The 19,934-nt window shown below is 41.4% G+C and overlaps 1 protein-coding gene across 1 annotated transcript in view; it reads right to left on the bottom strand.

Moving 5' to 3' along the window:
• Positions 1-19,934, bottom strand: part of LPIN2 (lipin 2) — a 157,934-nt gene that overhangs the window by 97,660 nt on the left and 40,340 nt on the right. Inside the window, exons 2-3 of the mRNA XM_089678201.1 lie at positions 4,695-4,895; positions 986-1,081 (exon numbers count right to left, since the gene is read on the bottom strand). Coding sequence (XP_089534327.1) covers positions 986-1,081; positions 4,695-4,886 — 288 coding nt within the window. The 5' untranslated portion in view covers positions 4,887-4,895. The remainder of the gene's footprint in view (positions 1-985; positions 1,082-4,694; positions 4,896-19,934) is intronic.

Raw genomic sequence — 19,934 nt, 5'->3', positions numbered from 1 at the left:
GCTGGCAGCTTTGGCCTTCCCTTATTCCTTTAATTCAACCTGACAAAGGATTGCAATAGGTACACTGAAAGCACCTAATTTGCACTGTCTGCTCTGTCCTGCCCCATCAGACACCAACTGCCTACAACTGCATGCATCCTCCCTTGTGAACTGGCGGACAAATGTACAGCTTTGACCAACTTGGCTATCATCCTGGTTTACTGCAGGAGCATTACAAGTTGTAGCCTGGCCACCTGGACATCCTTCAGATCCCTGCATAGCCTGCCTTTTGAAAGAAAAAAAAAAACCTAGCTCTGCGCTCAATCTAGCAGCATGAAATATCTCATGTTTGAATTTATAGGATTAAAGAATGATGAAAAGAGAGGTCATGTATAAAAAGAAGAAAAGGAAAAGAAAGTAAAAGGAAAGAGGGGAAGGAGGTAAGGAGAAGAAAAAAAGTGAAAAAGAGGAAAAGGGAAAAGATGAGAAACGGAAGATAGGAAGTTAGTGTAGAAGAGAGGGAGATCTTGAGATTAATAGAGGAAGGGAAGGAACTGGGAAAAATAGGGGTAGAAATTGGGTGGGTGGGTATGATTAGGACTGGGTAGGGGGATCTTGGGTGCAATGTGAAAAGAGGGATTGTTTTGTGGAATGATGTGATCATCGAATTTTGTAATATTGAAACTAATAAAAAATGTTTTAAAAAGTGCAAAAAAAAAGTGCAAAAAAAAAAAAAAAAAAAAAGACATTAGCATAAGACAATGTCAAACTACCATAGATAATTCAATAAGAAAGTGTAGTAATCGTCAATACAATCAGATAGGTATATGACACTGTACTATTAAGTCTGCCAAAGCATCTGTTGAATTTGCTCAAGAATAAAATAGTAAAATATAGTAACCAAAAAAAAAAATTAAAGTTTCCTTTTATCATATTTGCGTGAACCCCTTAGTACATACAGCAGGCTTTCACACAGTTGCAAGGGAAGAAAATTTTTCACACTTACACCTTCTTCTTCTGTTTCTTGTACAAAAAATGCTTCACCATTATCACCAAGCTTCATGTGCAAATCCACAGGTTCTCCATTGATTTCTATGTCAATCTACCATACAAAAGAAAATAGCATTCAACGTTTTGCAACCAAACAAACTGCTACAATAGGTAAATTATTTAGCTACTCAAGAAGGAGAACAAGAAAAAATTAAGCACCTCTTGACCAAAAACCTTTTTTTTCTTAATTTTGGTTAGAAAACAAGCAGTTTTTAAAAACCCGGTGACAAGATCTAGGTCTGTACCTGTGATCTCTGTGGTGTCTGGCTGTAGCTCCGTCTGATCTCTTAACCACTTGAGTTCCAGAAGGTTTTACCCCTTCATGAAAAATTATTAGGAGACCGAATAGACCCCCTAGAACAGAGGTTTAAAAAGAGAACCAACTGCGGCGTAGCAAAGTTAAACCACTTTATTGAGATCAATATAGGTAATAAGGCCAGATGGCCAACAATCCTCCATTCACCATTAAAGTAAGGTAAGATAACTTTATCTCCTTAAAACCCAAGCCCGGGCATGCTCATACACTCACAAATGCTATATGTGATCACTCAGTCTATTTAGAGCATAAATTGGTGGGTCAATAATCTCCAGAGTCACAGTCAATGGGTGGTGTCAATTAGCACTGTAGCTAGCTATAGCTGGCCACCCAATCAACAGACACACAGTGGTGATTTTAATGACTGGTATTGATACTGTTGATTATGTTAATGTTCACCCATTGGGCCTACTCTCCAGAATCCAGTCATTAAAATCGTTTACGTTTGATACATCACCTTTGTTAATGCCATTTATGTCTACTTCCAGTTCTGAACTTAATGTGACATTGAATAGATGGCTTATCTGTATTCTGTACCCAGTTTATGAACAAGGAAAGTTCTGGGAGAGACAAGAATCTGTCTGTCACCACCCCCGGCCATTACAATTGGCTGAATGGGATGAAAGTCCCTTTAAGAGGCCAGGGGTGCGTACGTCCTGACGAAGCTGACGGTCACATGGGTGAAACGTGTTGATGTAGGCAGCGTCAGCCAGTCCTGGGCCACGCCCCCACCAGCAGTGATGTTCGTACCTGCCCAACGTGGTGATGTTTGTACCTGCCCAACGTGGTGATGTTTGTACCTGCCCAACGTGGTGACGTTTGTACCTGCCCAACGTGGTGATGTTTGTACCTGCCCAACGTGGTGATGTTTGTACCTGCCCAATGTGGTGATGTTTGTACCTGCCCAATGTGGTGATGTTTGTACCTGCCCAATGTGGATGGAGGATACCCCCATGTACCTTCTATTCAATGACCATTGATCTCCGCATTAAGGTTTATCAACAAAAGGACTTTCCATCTGACTTAGCTGGTATTTGGAGCCCACGAAACTTCGGCTTGGTCCAGAAAGATACTTTGTTTCAACTCTGCTACATCCCCTGAGTGGAGGTCTGGATATTACTGAGGAGAGCAACAACAGTGTGTGGAGTGGTGAGAGCCTGTGGGCACATTTCATGTGGCGGTTACCGCCATCTGTGCTACAATTCAATATTATCTTAGACCGTATGGTCATTGGCCTCATCCACCACAAGGGCTGTACCAATCTATACCCTTTGCACAAACTTCAACTAGCTTTTTGCTGTTTCCACTACTGTGTCTGCCCCTCATGTCTGTTCACATAAATTGCAGGCATCTCTTGGATACACCTGAGCTACCTCATTAGCTCACCTACTGCACAATACACTCAGGCAGTGAGCTCCACAATCCTGCCCTTATCTCAGTTTATAATCTTACCCTCTACAGGGGTACCCCACTTTTTCAGAGGTTACTCCTCTGGACTTGGACTTCCTATATTGCCTAATGGTTCCAGCATGGTTTTATCTTTACCCAGATGTGATTTACATGCCTTAATATATGATACTGTTGATTATGTTGATGTTCACCCATTGGGCCTACTCTCCAGAATCAGTCATTAAAATCACCACTGTGTGCCTGTTGATTGGGTGGCCAGCTATAGAAAGCTACAGTGCTAATTGGCACTCATTGACTGACTCTGGAGATTATTGACCCAGCAATTTATGCTCTAAATAGACGGAGTGATCACATATAGTGTTTGTGAGTGCATGGGCGTGGCCCGGGCTTGAGTTTTAAGGAGATAACCTTATTTTAACGGTGAATGGAAGATTGTCGGCCATCTGGCCTCATTCCCTATATTGATCTCAATAAAGTGGTTTAACTTTGCTACGCCGCAGTTGGTTCTCTTTTTAAACCTCTGTTCTAGGGGGTCTATTGGGTCTCCTAATAATTTTTGGAGGACCCCACCCTACTCATTATTGGCAAGTCGGTGACCTAGCTTCGAATCTTGAGGTCTGTTTCCCCCTTTGGGGTGAGGTATTTTCCTGTATTAGTTTTTAATCAATTAATTTAACCCCTTCATGGTCAGGCCATTTTTTTGCTTTTCAGCACTGTGCTACTTTAACTGGAAAATGCGCGGTCATGTAACACTGTACCGAAATGAAATGTATATTATTTTTTTCACACAAATAGAGCATTCTTTTGATGGTATTTGATCACCAATTGTTTTTTTTTTAAATTTTTCTTATTATATGAATGAAAAAAAGACCAAGAAAAAAATATATATATTTTATGCTGTTACAAAACAAACAAGCAAACATTTCTTTATAAATTTAGGCCAAAATGTATTCTGCTATATGTCTTTGGTAAAAATAAAGTGTATATTGATTGGTTCGTGTAAAAGCATTGCATTCATTGATAAAATGCAAAGCATTCACCGAATGGTGATTGTGTGGAGCAGCAGAGGACCCAAAAGCTAGTGGAGATCACTGGAGTAGCAGTGGGCCTTAAGTTTCCATGCACACTGAGTGTTTTGATAACTTTGGTAATGTTAGCTGTGTAAAGTCACGTTAAAAACATCAGTTTTTCAGCTTTTTTTTAGCGTTTTTGCATTAGAGTTTAGCCGCGTTTGTGTTTAACAGTTTTTTACCCAAAAAATACAAAATATTTTGGTCAAAAAACATCCAAAAACGCCGGTTTACCACGTTTTGCACATTTTTCAGCGTTAGAGCGTTTTTACAGCTAAAAAATTCCTCTAGAAACCCACTAGTCCTGGGTTGTTTTCCTAGTCAAAAACCATCCCTGCCAAAAAACATTGATTACAGTCTATGTGTGCATAGACACATAGGATAACATGCTGAGGACTTTACTGGCTGTAGAAAAAACCGTCAAACGCCAAAAACAGCCGCTGTAAAAACGTCTAGTGCGCATGAGGACTAAATATGTTCTTTTTGATTTAATAACATCTTGATCTTTTTTTAGAGGCTCTTAGTAGGAACGTAGTATCAGATTGTCATATTATATAGAAACAATATGCATGTCAGTTGTGGATATTGCTGGCTCATTCAAAATGAATATGCTGCTTTAACATAAAATGCATCATTGTGCAGCAACAATGCACCAATATATGAATGGGCTCTAAAGAACCAATACAAAAAATGACAGCCAAATAGCTATCCAAAGCAACGGAATAAAAAATTATAACATGTATAAAAAATTATAACGTATTAAAAAAACAAATTAAATTATAACGTGCATGAAATAGGGGAAACAAGAAAGCAAAGTTCCAACTTCTGTGAAAAGTCTTAACTGGCAGCAGAGTTCAGAACAGACTTACCACTTTTTCCTTGGACCGAAGAACGCCTAACTTCCCAAAACGAACATGGAAAGGTGAGCACAGGAAAGTTCCATCTTGCTGCTGGACCACAATCACATCAATGCAGCCTGAAAGGGTAGCCTGGTTGATTCCTTTATACAGTTCCCTCACAGTAACCAGGACATGCCCGGCCAGTTGCCCAACATAGTTCATGGTTTGTGACTAGAAAGAAAAAGAGTTACATAAGGAAAGATGGCACATATAAAAAAAAAAAAACATGCAACTGTGAACTGTTATAATGTAAGTGACCTTTGTGAATTGGTGTAGCAAGCAAACTTAGCGATGTTAAACTCAGTTTTTTGAGCAATGGATTTAATCACTCATCAAGTATGCAGCTTCTTTATATTTTATTCCTTGCCTCTGTTCCAGTTTAAGTTGGTGCCATGGCCACTCTCCCCGGTTTCCTGTTTAAGGGTGGCTCCTTTTTCCTGCAGCATCTTATGGCGTCACACTTGCATGCAAGGACTAGAGAGTTGTCTCCCTACACTTTGTGCAATAGAAACACACAGTCCCATAGCCTAGGATGACAGGGCCCTCCCCTGCTCATCCTTCTTCAGGCTGGCTACGAAGACTTTAGATTGCACTGTCCATTGTTAACTCTTTCCTGTGAAGCTTCCTGGTGGGGTTGTTCACATGCGTTTGGACTAAGACCTGAACACACTTGAGCTCATCCCTGCAGGAGACAGCATTGTCCATTTTTAACAATTTCATGTGAATACTGTGAGTTTAGGGAAGCAGCTCTGAGAGATCATGAGCATGTAGCAATTAAAGTTGTAAACTGCAAGTGCTGAGGTAAGAATTTTAACAAAATAGTTTGCTGAGGCATGTTTATTTTTTAGTGTTCAATTGAGGCAATCTGGAGGAGCTGTGTATGGCAACCAATAAGCATCCATCTTCAGCTTAAGTAAAGCTTTGAAAATGAAAGAGAGAAGCCGATTGGTTGCATTATACAGCTGCTCCAGTTCGGATAAATTTCCCTTGACGTGTTAATAATTCCAGGTATTGGCATGTTATATATAGTTACATTGGTCCAGCTTGGACCAATGTAAATATTTACAGTATATGACATACCTAGCCAAAGTCACTGGAAGCTTAAATCCACTGAAGTAGACACTGCTACTACCTTCAGTGATCACAGGAGAACACAGGAGCTCAGTCACCTGGTCAGTTACTCAGAATGCTATACATGAATGCAAGGTGTTCTCTGATTGGATGAGGTGGAGAGATGGTGCGGCGACACCACGCTCGCTCATCCAATCAGAATACTTTGCAATAATTCAGAAAAATGCAAGGCTGTAGGAAAGTTATAGAGTCCACAAACTATAGTATATATATAAAAGTCAGTTCTGATGTACTGACGGAACGGATCTCATTTCTTGAGGCCAAAAATGTCAGGACAGTACAGATATCCCCTAAATTATCCCTTTTTTGGAAAGTAGACAGTCTGCGGTATTTCGTAAGAGGCAAGGCATTTTTTTCCCACATACGGTCACTATGCAGTACAGCATCATCATATAATTGGTGTGGCGGTGATCAGGGATACTGATTGGTGACCATGCAAAGAAAAAAAAAATTATATATAAAACTTTTGTTTCCCTTTATTTAGGATTTTTTCATAAAACACTGTGACCAGAGTAACATACCATAGTAACACTGTACTACCATAGGGAAATAATCAGTAGTTGTATTTATTTATTATTTTTTTTTTACACTTTATGATTGCCTATAGCAGTGAATTTCACTGCTATAGGCAAGCATTTAACTGAATGCACAGTGGCTAAATGGTTAGCACTTCCACCTGGCAGTATTAGGGTTGTTGGTATGTAATAAACTGCAAGAATAAGCCATGTTGCCAGTGAACAACCAATCAGCTTCACGTAGACCATGAAACAATGAAACAGGGATTCTGAAGGGATGACATAGTCAATACAAAAGCTTCTTGTTAGTACACTTTCATGCATTAGCCCCTATATGCATTATGCACAGGGCAGCACAGTGGCTAAATGGTTAGCACTTCCGCCTGGCAGTACAAGGGTTGTTGGTTTGAATCCCAACCACAGCATCACCTGCCTGGACTTTGCATGTTCTCCCTGTGCCTGCGTGGGTTTCTTTCGGGTACTACGGTTTCCTCCCACACTCTAAAGACATGCTGGTAGGTTAATTGGATCCTGTGTAAAATGGCCCTAGTATGTGTATGTATGAATATGAGTTAGGGACCTTAGATTGTATACACCTTGAGGGTTAGGGACTGATGTGAATGTACAATATATATAAAGCGCTGTGTACATTGAAGGCACTACATAAGAACCTCTAATAATATTGATAGTAATTAGTAAAGGAACTAGCGGTAACACATAGGCACTTCACACTCTCCCCGTTAGATAGGTACTAGCAGCATAACATCCATGTAATGTGGAAGTAAAGACGAAGCTCTGGTATTGTTACTCACTGCCAAGCCTACACTGATAATATTCATTGTACAAACAGGGAAGCAATTTATAGAGCTGTCCTCCATAAAGTGTCCGTATAAATAAAAATCACATAAAGAAAGGACAACATCGGATTATACAGAAGACACATCCCCCTCCTTTGCTGACAAACATAACATGCAATTGGTCAAAGCTATCACAGCAAAATATATTTAAATTGATGCTTTTTGCAGTGTCATTCATGACACAGCACAAAAAAAAAAAAACAAATAGAAGAATCAAAACACAGCAAAGCCTGTGAAAAATGAAAAATGATCCATTTCTGCTCTGAGTTAAAGACGTGGATATTTTTGTAGAGAGGATTCACATCCTGCCCTGCTCTGGATTGTGAGATAAACGCTGCAAACTGCAGACTCAGTAGCTGGTCCTACATCCTCCCAGCTATCGGACTTTTCCAGTTATTCACTCTCAGTGAGCCGACACACTTGTTTATCGGAGGATCACACGTTGCCAAGACCAAAGAGAAAGAAACAAAAACAGAGAACTGTATTTCGCCTATCAAGATGACACAACAAAATAACACATAAAATCATTGGTTTACTTCCAGGAGTGTACTCTGCTGAACTGCAGCCATCTAGGAATTACCACATGCTGCATGCTTTTGTTTATTAAACCCGTTATACCAAATCTACCTTCTAGGCCTCTTTACATTATTGGGTGAGGGGCAGTAAAAACACGTGGTTGTGGCACGTTTTTGATACTCCCTCTTAAAGAGGAGCTTTAGTCCCCACCCCCAGAAAGAAAAATTAAAAGTCAGCAAATCTAGTAGCTGCTGAATTTAAATAAAAGATATTTACCTATACAGGGATCCAAAGCCGTCCTCACCCAGGACGATTTTTTACCAGTTTTCACTTCCCTGATGCTGGCATGTTTATTATGAGAAGCCTTTCCACTGTGCACCGAGCTTGGTGAATCATCCCACAGCCATCTGTGACGCATCCCAGAAGGCTGCAGCAATGGGGTTGGGGGAACTTCCGCGTGGATCGCCTAGGCCAGGGGTAGGCAACCTGCGGCTCTCCAGCTGTTGCAGGACTACAAGTTCCATCATGCCTCTGCAAGTCATAGCTGTAACGGTCAGTTTTGTAATGTTGCAATGCCTCATGGGAAATGTAGTTCCACAACAGCTAGAGAGCTGCGGGTTGCCTACCCCTGGCCTAGGCAATCCAAGCAGAAGTGTGAGTGGGTAACTATCAAGACTAAGTACCCACTCCCCCCCACAAAAAAAAAAGTTTCCAAAAGTGGTAGAGGAGGGAGGAGGCAGAAAAGCAGAACTTCCTCTTAGGCATGAAGTTCTGCTCTAACTGTAAAGACAGTGGACAGAGGTGAACACCACGATGCGTTGAAAAAATTATCCCTCTTCCGCATTTGGCTGGCACTACTGACCATGAAACACAACCACGTAAATGCCCCACAACCATGTGCAATTCCCACAATTGGGACAACATGGTTCAGGTTTTTAGGGGGTAAAACAGCCAGTGAGGTGGTGACATAATCGCTCTGCTTTTTAAACACCCTCTGAACAGCCATCCACCATGGGTAGCTCTTCAGAGGCCACCACAAGTCTAAACAAGCCATTGGGCCTCTTACACACATACAGAATCATTTACTGATGTTTATAGGTTTAGGATAATGAGCTTGCATATACACCTGTACAAGCATGTATACAAGCATACAATTCTTCCTAATCCTTTTCTAAAGTTTCGATTTAAATGTATACACTTGTATGTACTTGCACATACACAAGTAATTTATAGCACTGAATATGCCAATTTTCAATTTTTTTTACTGCTCAGAATGCATCGTTGTATCTCTGATCCTTACACAACAACGTGCCTGTGCTCATATCTATGTATAAAAAGTGCCAAACAGCTACAAATATGCATTTTTTTTTTCGCCCGTGTGCAAGAGGTAATCATGGCCATACACTATACAATTTTCTGTCCAATTTCTGCCAAATTTTCTTTAGATTTACCTTCAACTATGTAGTGCAAGTGCCTGCAAAATTGGGTACAATTGAAAGTGTTGTTCAGGTTTCACCTCATATTATATGGTTTTTGGTAAATCTAAATCTCAAGAAAATTGTCTAGTGTATGGCCAGTCTTAGCCCTGGTTCACATTGATGCGGTATGGAATTCGCAACATCAACTGCATCAGAATTGTACCCAGTTCGTGCGAACCGCTGCGGGTGTGTATGTTAACAACACCCTGAAAGTGGTCCGCAAAATGCAATGTGCAGAATTGAATCGCATAGGTGTGAATACCCATGCGATCCAATTTTAGTGCGGACCCAAAAAAGGGTCCTGCATGTTTTTGGTGCAGGTGCGGTGCAATTAGAGCCGTACAAAATGTATAGCTCCAATCGCACCACACACAAATCGCATGTAATTTGCAGAGGAATGCAGTGCGGTTCTTGCGTGAATCACATCCGATATACCATACCGCATATACAGGTGAAACTTGAAAAATTAGAATATCGTGCAAAAGTTCATTTCTGTAATGCAACTTAAAAGGTGAAACTAATATATGAGATAGACTCATTACATGCAAAGCAAGATAGTTCAAGCCGTGATTTGTCATAATTGTGATGATTATGGCTTACAGCTCATGAAAACCCCAAATCCGCAATCTCAGAAAATTAGAATATTACATGCAATCAATAAAACAAGGATTGTACATAGAACAATATCGGACCTCTGAAAAGTATAAGCATGCATATGTACTCAGTACTTGGTTTGGGCCCCTTTTGCAGCAATTACTGCCTCAATGCGGCGTGGTATGGAAGCTATCAGCCTGTGTCACTGCTGAGGTGTTATGGAAGACCGGGATGCTTTAATAGCGGCCTTCAGCTCTTCTGCATTGTTCGGTCTCATGTCTCTCATCTTTCTCTTGGCAATACCCCATAGATTCAGGTTAGGGGAGCTTGCTGGCCAATCAAGCACAGTAATCCCACGGTCATTGAACCTGGTTTTGGTGCTTTTGGCAGTGTGGGCAGGTGCCAAGTCCTGCTGGAAAATGAAGTCAGCATCCCCATAAAGCTCGTCTGTGGAAGGAAGCATGAAGTGCTCCAAAATCTCCTGGTAGACGGCTGCGTTGACCCTGGACTTAATGAAGCACAGTGGACCAACACCAGCAGATGACATGGCTCCCCAAATCAACACAGACTGTGGAAACTTCACACTGGACCTCAAGCATCTTGCAGTGTGTGCCTCTCCATTCTTCCTCCATACTCTGGGTCCTTGGTTTCCAAATGAGATGCAAAAGTTGCTCTCATCAGAAAAGAGGACTATGGACCACTGAGCAACAGACCAGGTCTGTTTTTCTTTAGCCCAGGTAAGACGTTTCTGACGTTGTTTGTTGTTCAGGAGCGACTTGACAAGAGGAATACATTTGAAGCCCATGTCCAGGATCCGTCTGTGTGTGGTGGCTCTTGATGCACTGACTCCAGCCTCAGTCCACTCCTTGTGAAAGTCCCCAACACTATTGAATGGCCTTTTCCTGACAATCCATTCCAGACTGCGGTCATCCCTGCTGCTTGTGCACCTTTTTCTTCCACACTTTTCCCTTCCACATAACTTTCTATTAAGGTGCTTTGATACAGCACTTTGGGAACATCCAACTTCTTTGGCAATTATCTTTTGAGGCTTTCCCTCCTTATGGAGGGTGTCAATGATGGTTTTCTGCACAACTGTCAGGTCAGCAGTCTTTCCCATGATTGTGATTCCTACTGAACCAGACTGAGATACTATTTAAAGGCTCAGGAACCCTTTGCAGGTGTTATGGCTTAATTAGCTGATTAGAGTGGGACACTTTGAGCCTAGAATATTGCACCTTTTCACAATATTCTAATTTTCTGAGATTGTGGATTTGGGGTTTTCATGAGCTGTAAGCCATAATCATCACAATTATGACAAATCACAGCTTGAACTATCTTGCTTTGCATGTAATGAGTCTATCTCATATATTATTTTCACTTCTCTCAATTAACTTTTGCACAATATTCTAATTTTTCGAGTTTCACCTGTATGTGAACCCAGGCTAAAAGTATGAATCTGAATCTGCTCCTCTCAAGCAGTCTTGCTGCAGAGAGGCAATACATGGTCTGCCCGCTAAGTGACACCCACTACAGAGAGTACATACAAGGACCAGTGTCAGCTGCCTGTAGGCTGTTCTGAGCTCACATTTGACCGTTTGAGATGCTTCTGAGGTAATTCGCAATTCAATGCAAGGTGCATCTGATCAGCAGAAAACCTCCTTCTGACCTATATCTAGCTTCTTTTGTATTCCCATAGACTGGTATGGAGAGAAGCAGTTCTGACAAGAACAAAACCCATTGACCCACACCCTGAAAGTGTCACTAAACATGTCTTGTAAAGTCTCAATCCACATAACAGTAAAAAAGTGCAGCCAATACTTTAAAGCTGAAGTTTGGATAAAAAGCCCCTGTCCAGCTTTAGTTCCATCTGATCTGTAATGCAGTACTGTATGTCCCCCATTGTGCAGACAGATGGATCCTGGAGAAATCTTCACTGCAGAGATGCCAGTCTTCTCTCTGAACTTGCAGCACTGCAATGATTGACAATGAAGAAAAAATACTCCACTGATTACACTACTTGCAACACATCTGTGAATGGAGGAGAGTCCAATCAGTCACAGGATTCTCTCCTCTACTCACAGATCAGGTTACAAGCAGTGTAGTCCCCCATCAGACTATCTGTGCTGCTGTTCTACTGTTTGATGGAAATGAAAATTATTAACCTACAGAGGACTGATCTTAAAGACACACCGAAAATCAAAGCGAAAAAAATTATGCAGCAGGCTAGTCCATTTTGCTGACATTTCATAGCAGCAGCTCAAAATGGTAGTTTGTATGTCTCCCAGGTGCTTGTATGCATGCCTGACAACATCGGGGTATGCTCCTAATGAGAGAACGGATGGTGTCCTGGGGTATTTCCTCCAAGATCTGGACCAGGGCATCTCTGAGCTCCTGGCTAGTCTGAGGAGCAACCTGGCGGCGTGTGATGGACTGAAACATGATATCCCAGAGGTGTTCTATTGGATTTAGGTCAGGTGAGCATGGGGGCCATTCAATGGTATCAATTCCTTCATCCTCCAGGAACTGCCTGAATAATCTTGCCACATGAGACCGGGTATTTTCGTGCACCTGGAGGAACCCAGGACCCACTGCAACAGCGTAGGGTCTGACAATGGGTCCAAGGATTTCTTCCCGATACCTAAAAGGCAGTCAGGGTGCCATTGTCTAGCCTGTAGAGGTCTGTGCGTCCCTTCATGGATATGCCTACCCAGACCATCACTGACCCACCACCAAAATGGTCATGCTGAATGATGTTACAGGCAACATAATGTTCTGGCAATGGCACATATTGATGTGCCATCCTGGAGGAGATGGGACTGCCTGTGCAACCTGTGTAGCGTCCAGGTATTGCCTCATGCTACCAGTAGTGACACTGACCCTAACCACCTAGCCAAATGCAAAACTAGTGAAAAACAGCCAGAAACAACAAGTAGGGAAAAAATGTCAGTGGCCTCCACCTGTTTTGGGGGTTGTCTCAATGATGCCCATCTAGTGCACCTTTTGCTAATTTCATTAACACCAAAGCAGCTGAAACTGATTAACAACCTCCTCTGCTACCTAACTGACCAGATCAATATCCCTGGAGTTTAATTGACTTGATGCTATACTCTGATTAAAAAAGGGTTCCTTTATTTTATGAGCTGTGTACTTCTAATCCCCTCAAGCTTCCCCTTCTGCTTCATTCCAACAGGAGTCAAATCCAGTGTAAACTGTGCATCAGAGCACTGCACAATGGAAAGAGGTCACATACTCCCCCATATTTGGAAGTTCCATGATATGCACCAGTAAATGGGATATTCCAATCAATGTAGGGAAGTCTAAGGACTGCTAATTGATGTTGATATGAGGCACAGTTGGCTGGTTCTGTGATACCTGTTGTGCACCTGTAAAAGTTGCACAGGGGTTACAGAGAAGTTTGGAGTCAAAACTTGCAGGGTGTCATGGGATTCAACAAGTAGTCACTGCTGTTTACATGTCTCAAGTAAAACCATAAGTAGGGCACACTTGCTTGTGTTTATTATACAGAGATTTAAAAAAAAAAAAAACTAGAATGTCGCCTCCGTCCAATATTTTATGTTACGCAGATACAAAAATATATAAAAATGATCACACAAAGGCCCTGGAGCAATCAAAAGACCAATCCATCCAAAAGTGGTATTTTTGTTATAGTAGGGGGCCACTGTGGACTGAGCAGATCTCTCTCCTGTAGTTCATTTTGTTCCTCTCTAGAATCTCCTCTGAATTCTCCACAGTTTCAGTTAAAAGAATGGAACAGGAACAAGTGTGCAGACCCAGTAAAGAAAGCACAATGATCCAAACTAATAGAGGGCCCCGAAAGATATAAAAACACTGTTGGCGGTTTTACTAAAATAGCATTTACAAAAAGCGTAACCATTGGTTTTGGGTGGGCAGTATTTTAACTTATATTTTGCATTTCCATTACTCAAACTTAAAGTAGTTGTAAAGCCAAAACATTTTTTTTTTTTTTTACTATAATGCATTCTTTGCATTAAGGCAAAAAATGTTTAGGCATTAGAATCCCCCCTCACCCCCCTTGCCCCCCCCCTTTACTTTCTTGAGCCGTAATTCAATCCAGTACTGTGCCCATTTACAGCTCTTCTCTCCCTCCACTTCCATGTATAACTGGCTTTTCTGGGGAACCAAGAGCCATTGGTTCCCACTGCTGTCAATCAAAGCCAGGGATGAGGGAGTAGGGGGCAGGCTGAGTCCCGCTGTCTATGTCAATGGACACAGCAGCTGGGCTCGGTAGAGAGCACACACAAGTGCCCCCATGAGAAGCGGCTTCTGGGGGCACTGGACAGAGAGGACAAGCCAGGAGCGACAGCGGGGGACCCAAGAAGAGGAGGTTCGGGGCTGCTCTGTGCAATTCCATTGCATAGAGCAGGTAAGTATGAACATGTTTGTTAAAAAAGAAAAGTACATTTACAACCACTTTAAATTTAGAGCTAAAAGGCAAAACTTTTTTTTTTTTTTTTTATAATTTTGGATAGAGTAAGGGAGGGTTATAACCCCTGTCAGTTTACTTGCCCTCTGTGTCCCATTAGGGAGACTTCCTGTCCAATAGCAAGACCAGGAAGTGAGAGGAAATCCCTCCAAAGTAAAGGAATCCCTGGTTGTCACCAGGGTCACCAGACCTAGTGTTCCCATTGGCCGATTTCCTCTCTATTTACTTTCACTGATAATGGTAAACAGGACAAACAGAGTTAACCTCCCTAATCGTGGCACTGGCAGCACTGACAGGTGTTCTAATCCCTCTCAATTCTATCAAAAAGTTAAAAAAATAATGCTAGTTATCCTTTAATTATATAACCTTGTTATTGACTTTATGTAAAACTCTAAGGAACATTACAAAGTCCAAAAAAACACATTGTTCCAGTAAAGAAAATCATTGGGATTTTTACAATGAAAGCTTTTATCGGCAAGGAGATAACAGCTAAGCGAAAGGTAATTTCAGCACATACAAGAAAACTGCTACAGCCTTAGATGAACCTAAATGAATGTACTTGTCTATCAGCAATGCTTCACAATAACAATTCAGTTTCTTCAAACTTCTCCCTGAACACATAATTATACCTCTCTTCCATCACTCATGGTGTCCCTTTAGTTAGGCAGCAGGTAGTCTTCTCTCCATTCCTCAACAGTTGACATGCCAATTAAAGGAACACATTCTGGTGAGCTACAGGGATCAGACAGCACAAGGAGGGCATGAAAGCCCCAGAGTTCATTACAAGCAATATTAATGTTTTACATAGATTACATCAGTTCAGATGTGTAAAGCAAGGTGTATAAGGTGGGTGTTCTTAATACAATTATCAACTAACAAATGACAGCAACAGTTAACATGCATTGCAGCGTATGCTAGATTTGTCCAAGGACATGAATGTTAAGGCAGAGGGGTGCAAATTATGGGTTAGAAATCACACGATGGGCTTAACAGTGGATGGGATCTCACCAATTTATTGTCAATAGATGTTATAGAACAATATCCCATCAATTCTTGACTCTACCCCCGCAATGTTATATACTGAAGATTTTCAGGAGTGGTAGTCATTTGCTTTGTAGCAATGAATATAACAGATTACATTTGTTCATTTTCTCGAAACCAAATCTACAGCTTTTCTATTACATTTTTACAGTCTCATAAATCTAATACCAAGCAGTCACCTTCACAGAGGTCCTTGGGAGGCTTTGCTTAAAAAAAGGAAAAGCTATCTACTAGCCAAGCTTTACATGTTGCCGGCCCACTGCCTTCAGCAGATTCCACCAATGACCAGGCCATCGGCACTGGTGGGGTGACATCACTGCTCTAGGAATTCAGCGCTGTTGTCAGTCCTCAGCAAGCTGCATAGAACCCGGGGTTGCGTGGTCATATGAGTAATAAAAAAAAATTGTGTGTAAAATGGTATGCAGCATTACTAAATACAGGGGGCAAGCAACATTTAAAGTATAACTAAAGAAAACAATTTTTTTCATTTTTGGATAGAGACCCTGTCACCTTTTGTTGCCATGCATGTCCTCTTGAAGAGATTTTCCTTCACTTCCAGCCCCATAGCCAACAAAGAAGTGAGATGCTAAACCCCAAAGTGAGGGAATCCCTGGTTGTCACCAGAACTAGTGACCTCAATGGAAGTTTTCTATTCTTGCTCTGGTCACTACACAAAATTTGGGATTTTCGTTACCTATCACTCTTGGTGATAATGATAAAGAGGACAAAAAGAGGGTGAATCTTCCTAGGCAGAAATAAAAACCTAACAAGTATTCTAATCCCTCTCGACTCCATCTAAAACAAAAAACAAAAAAACGTTTTAAAGCAAAACTGCGATGGCCCTGGAGAGGCTGCCCAACCTAAACAGGGAATTTACAAACATTCCTCTGGAAAGATTGGGTAGAACGTGTGGTATTTGTGTATTCCCTTTGGATTTTTACTCAGAGTATTGGAGAGAAAACACCAGTTATTTCAAAAGATTTAAACAATGAAAACACAGTGATATGAAGAAGCGATAAAACGATTCAACTGTAACCACTCCTTTACCGCCATATGTTTAAGAATGCATAAGGTGTGGAAAGCCACTGCCCCTATTAATGGCTGTGATCTGAGGTATCATTAGATAGCTCAGATCACTGACCTGATAAAGAGAAGCAATATGAGTGGCTCAGTAGCTTGTAACTGCTGTGATGACCAATCGCAGCAATCACAACTGTAAACGCTAGCTGTTATAGAGAGGCCATCTATTGTTGGGACGCATGGAGATGAATACATTCATAAAAAGGTTCAGATGGAAGCTGCCATTCTCAGGCTCCAAGGCTACATACTAGTCATATGGGAGTGAAGCCAAACCCCAGCAAAATGCATAGAGAAAATACATTACATTGTTTTCAGCAAGGTATACATGCACATCAGTGTTTTGTGAAAAAGTCCACTATGCAGGGCCAATCTAGCCTATCTGATGTGGGGGTGCAGTAAAAAAAATATCAGGGGGGAGGGGGCAGAGAATAGGAGTTAAGCAGGGAAGTGTAGAGAGGGTCAGAAGGGCAGAGGATAGGGTCAGCAGTTTGTTGGGCAGTGTACAGGGGTCATCAGGGTCCCCAGAATCTTCATCCTCTACATCCAGGTCCCCAGAGTGGTTTCCTCCCCACAATATTGAATCAAGGTCTCAGGCGTTCCCTTACTCACTTTGTACTAGAGTCCACTCATTTCCATCAGCAGTGCTGCTGGCATCTATGTGTGAAAATGGGGAGGCAGGGCACTGGCAGCAGGTCTGAAAGTGGACGTTCTGCCCTCCTGACCTAAATGCTGGGGAGCGGAGCAAGCATGTGGATTGGCTGCTATGATACCGGGCGTTCCTAGCAACTAAGCACAGTTCTCTATTGGATTCACAAATGGATGCAGCTAGTGCCATAGCGGCAGGGAGCACGTAGTGCTTGCGTAGCGGTGGGGGTAGAACCTGCATTTCCATTACAGGATATTCCTTGGCTTTTGGAGGGAGGGGCACGCAACTGAAATCTGGAGGGGAGGGGAAGGCAAAGCCTATGTCCAGCACCTTCTTGATCTGGCCATGATGGGTGGCCGGCCTGGGGGGGGGGGGGGGGGGGCACATGTGAAATCTGGGGAGAACAGCCCACACCAGCACCCTGCTAGATCCGGCTATGCCTCTGCTGCATTTTAGGTGCCAAGGCTTACATTTGCAATTCTACTCAACTGATAAAAACACAACTACAGTAAAGTCAAAGCAAAACAACAAATCACGCTAGTGCATGTATTTAATATCAACTTTGCCTTAGGGTTCCCCATTTTACATTCATGTACAACAAGAAGTTAAATGGAGTGCAGAAAATCACAAATAGAACAAATAACTTACAACTCCAACAGTACTGAAACTTCAAAGCAAATTTTATAGAGCCCCAAAGTAATCAGATCTTTTATTATCTCAATGCATTCCTCAGTGGCAAACTTGCATCCTAGTACTTCATAGAACTCCGATATGAAGGAAAAGAGTGGAGTGATAAATTGCTGTTTCATTTGGTTATTGTGTAGGGACATTACTTCAAATAAATTGTTACATAACCAATCATTGGAGGCATGTATCAATTCTAGTGATGATTGGAGCAATGCTCAGAAAACTTCACAGGCTGGCAACCCACAAACTGAAATCTCTTCTGAACATTAGCTTGCTATAAAACATTTAAAAAGACTTCAAGGGAAAAGCCATCCTTGTGTGCAACACTGGATGATCGATGAAGACGAAGCACAGCTGAGACAGATCAAATATTTATGATATCAGAAGGTGGGGGAAAGAGCTGGAAATTGAAAAGTTGCAACTGTGAAAACATTTTGTCAAGTTGCAGCGCTTGCCAAACTGACTAAGGAATGTCTGCCTATATATTATTGTCAGTACAAGTTTCCGTTAATAGTACTAATCTATTACAAGGTCAGTAGAGACTGGAAAGGCTATAGGTTATCGTAAGCAGTGACAGAACTACCATGACCCACAAGGATTTCTGCAGAGCACCAGATTATCCAACAAGGAATAAACAGAAGGTCAAAGAAGAGAACTTGTATTTATTGCGGTTTGAATGGGTAGGATGATTTGTAAGGATATCAACACAAACAATAGATGAACTGCATTTGTCACTTTATTTAAACAGACCGCTTATGTTGGTTTCATCAAACAGGACCACTTTTAGGTGGGGTTTGCATATAATATGGGACCAAATTGCAACAAAGTAGCACAGGACCCCTTCCCATAGTCACATCACAACTGCACTATATTGATGTGAATGAAAACCCTTGTAAGCAACGTTATTTCCATTATCATACTATTCAGTGAGCCTCAAGTCGCATCTGAAATTGCATCAGTATGAAACAGACCTTAGACCAAAAACTGTACAAACCCTGCAGTACCTATAGAAAGATAACTAAGATTCCTACTAAGATTGCTAGAGGTTCACTGAGCTTTGGCAAACTGAACTCCCTCAATGGCTTCTATGTCCTAAACACACTTCAACCACAGAAAAGCAGTGAACGTCTTGGCATTCAAGCAACTTTACTTTGGAAAAAGACCAAGGTTCATAGGCGATCAGTGTATAAAAATCGGACACTGAAGATTGAAAATTGCATAACATTTTTCTAAAGTTCAGTTTTTACGGTTTGCATTTTTACTGCCTTGGGAGATATGTACTTTATGTTTACTACAGTATTGGGTTATATGATCAAACTCCGACCTACAGAGAAGGCAACGTTCACATACCCAAGTTCACATTACAAGGAAGGTGTAGGCAGCCAGTGCAGGAGAAATAAACAGTCCATCCCGACTACCAACTATAGGCTTGTATAATAAAATAGTGAGGACATTTTGCACACCAAGGTACATAGACAGGTTCTCATTAATAAAAATAATACTACATGCCAACATGAACTATCATAAAAGCGACTCCAAATACATGGTAGAAAGACAGCAGATCCAGTTAATGCATTTCGAGCCAAGTTCAGAATTTAATCATAGTTTACCCTTTGAACTAACTTCCCATTCAACAAAGTGATTTCACTTTTTGTTTCAAGCTGGCTACACACTGGCAGAGTTTTTTTTCCTAAGCGAAAGTACACAAAATTGCCAGCAATATTCCTGAATAGAAACATTCTGATGCTTTGGCAGCCATGGATTGATTATACCAATCCATCCAGCCTGGACACTTCTCTCCTGTACCTATAAACTCTCATTTGGCTAGTCACAGTAGCTCTGCTCTGTCTATAATTCTTCCCAACACTAACCCTCTATCCACGTCACCTTCCCATGGTTCTCTACTGTGCGGACACATATAGCGGATTACTTATGTGTACGCTTGACACTACTTACACTCGCATCCCCCACATATCCCACAACTAATCCTATATTTTTCTACAGTCACTCCCTTTGACAGCAACAAATGCACACTCTTGTTCTGGATCTAGTACACCCTGCAAATTAGTTTTTTTTCTATCCTTTGTGATCCAGCTTCATGATGCATTGTTTGCCTTTTGTTGTGATACTTGCTACTTCATTGTTTTATTCTCCCAACTTCTTGTAAATATTAAAATCGGTAAACTCTGGATTTAGAATT

The sequence above is a fragment of the Staurois parvus genome, unplaced genomic scaffold (genome assembly GCF_062004578.1).
Source record: "Staurois parvus isolate SC_StPar_1 unplaced genomic scaffold, SC_StPar_1.0 ptg000015l, whole genome shotgun sequence".
NCBI classification, from domain to species: domain Eukaryota; kingdom Metazoa; phylum Chordata; class Amphibia; order Anura; family Ranidae; genus Staurois; species Staurois parvus.
This window is presented reverse-complemented; position numbering and strand designations above follow the sequence as displayed.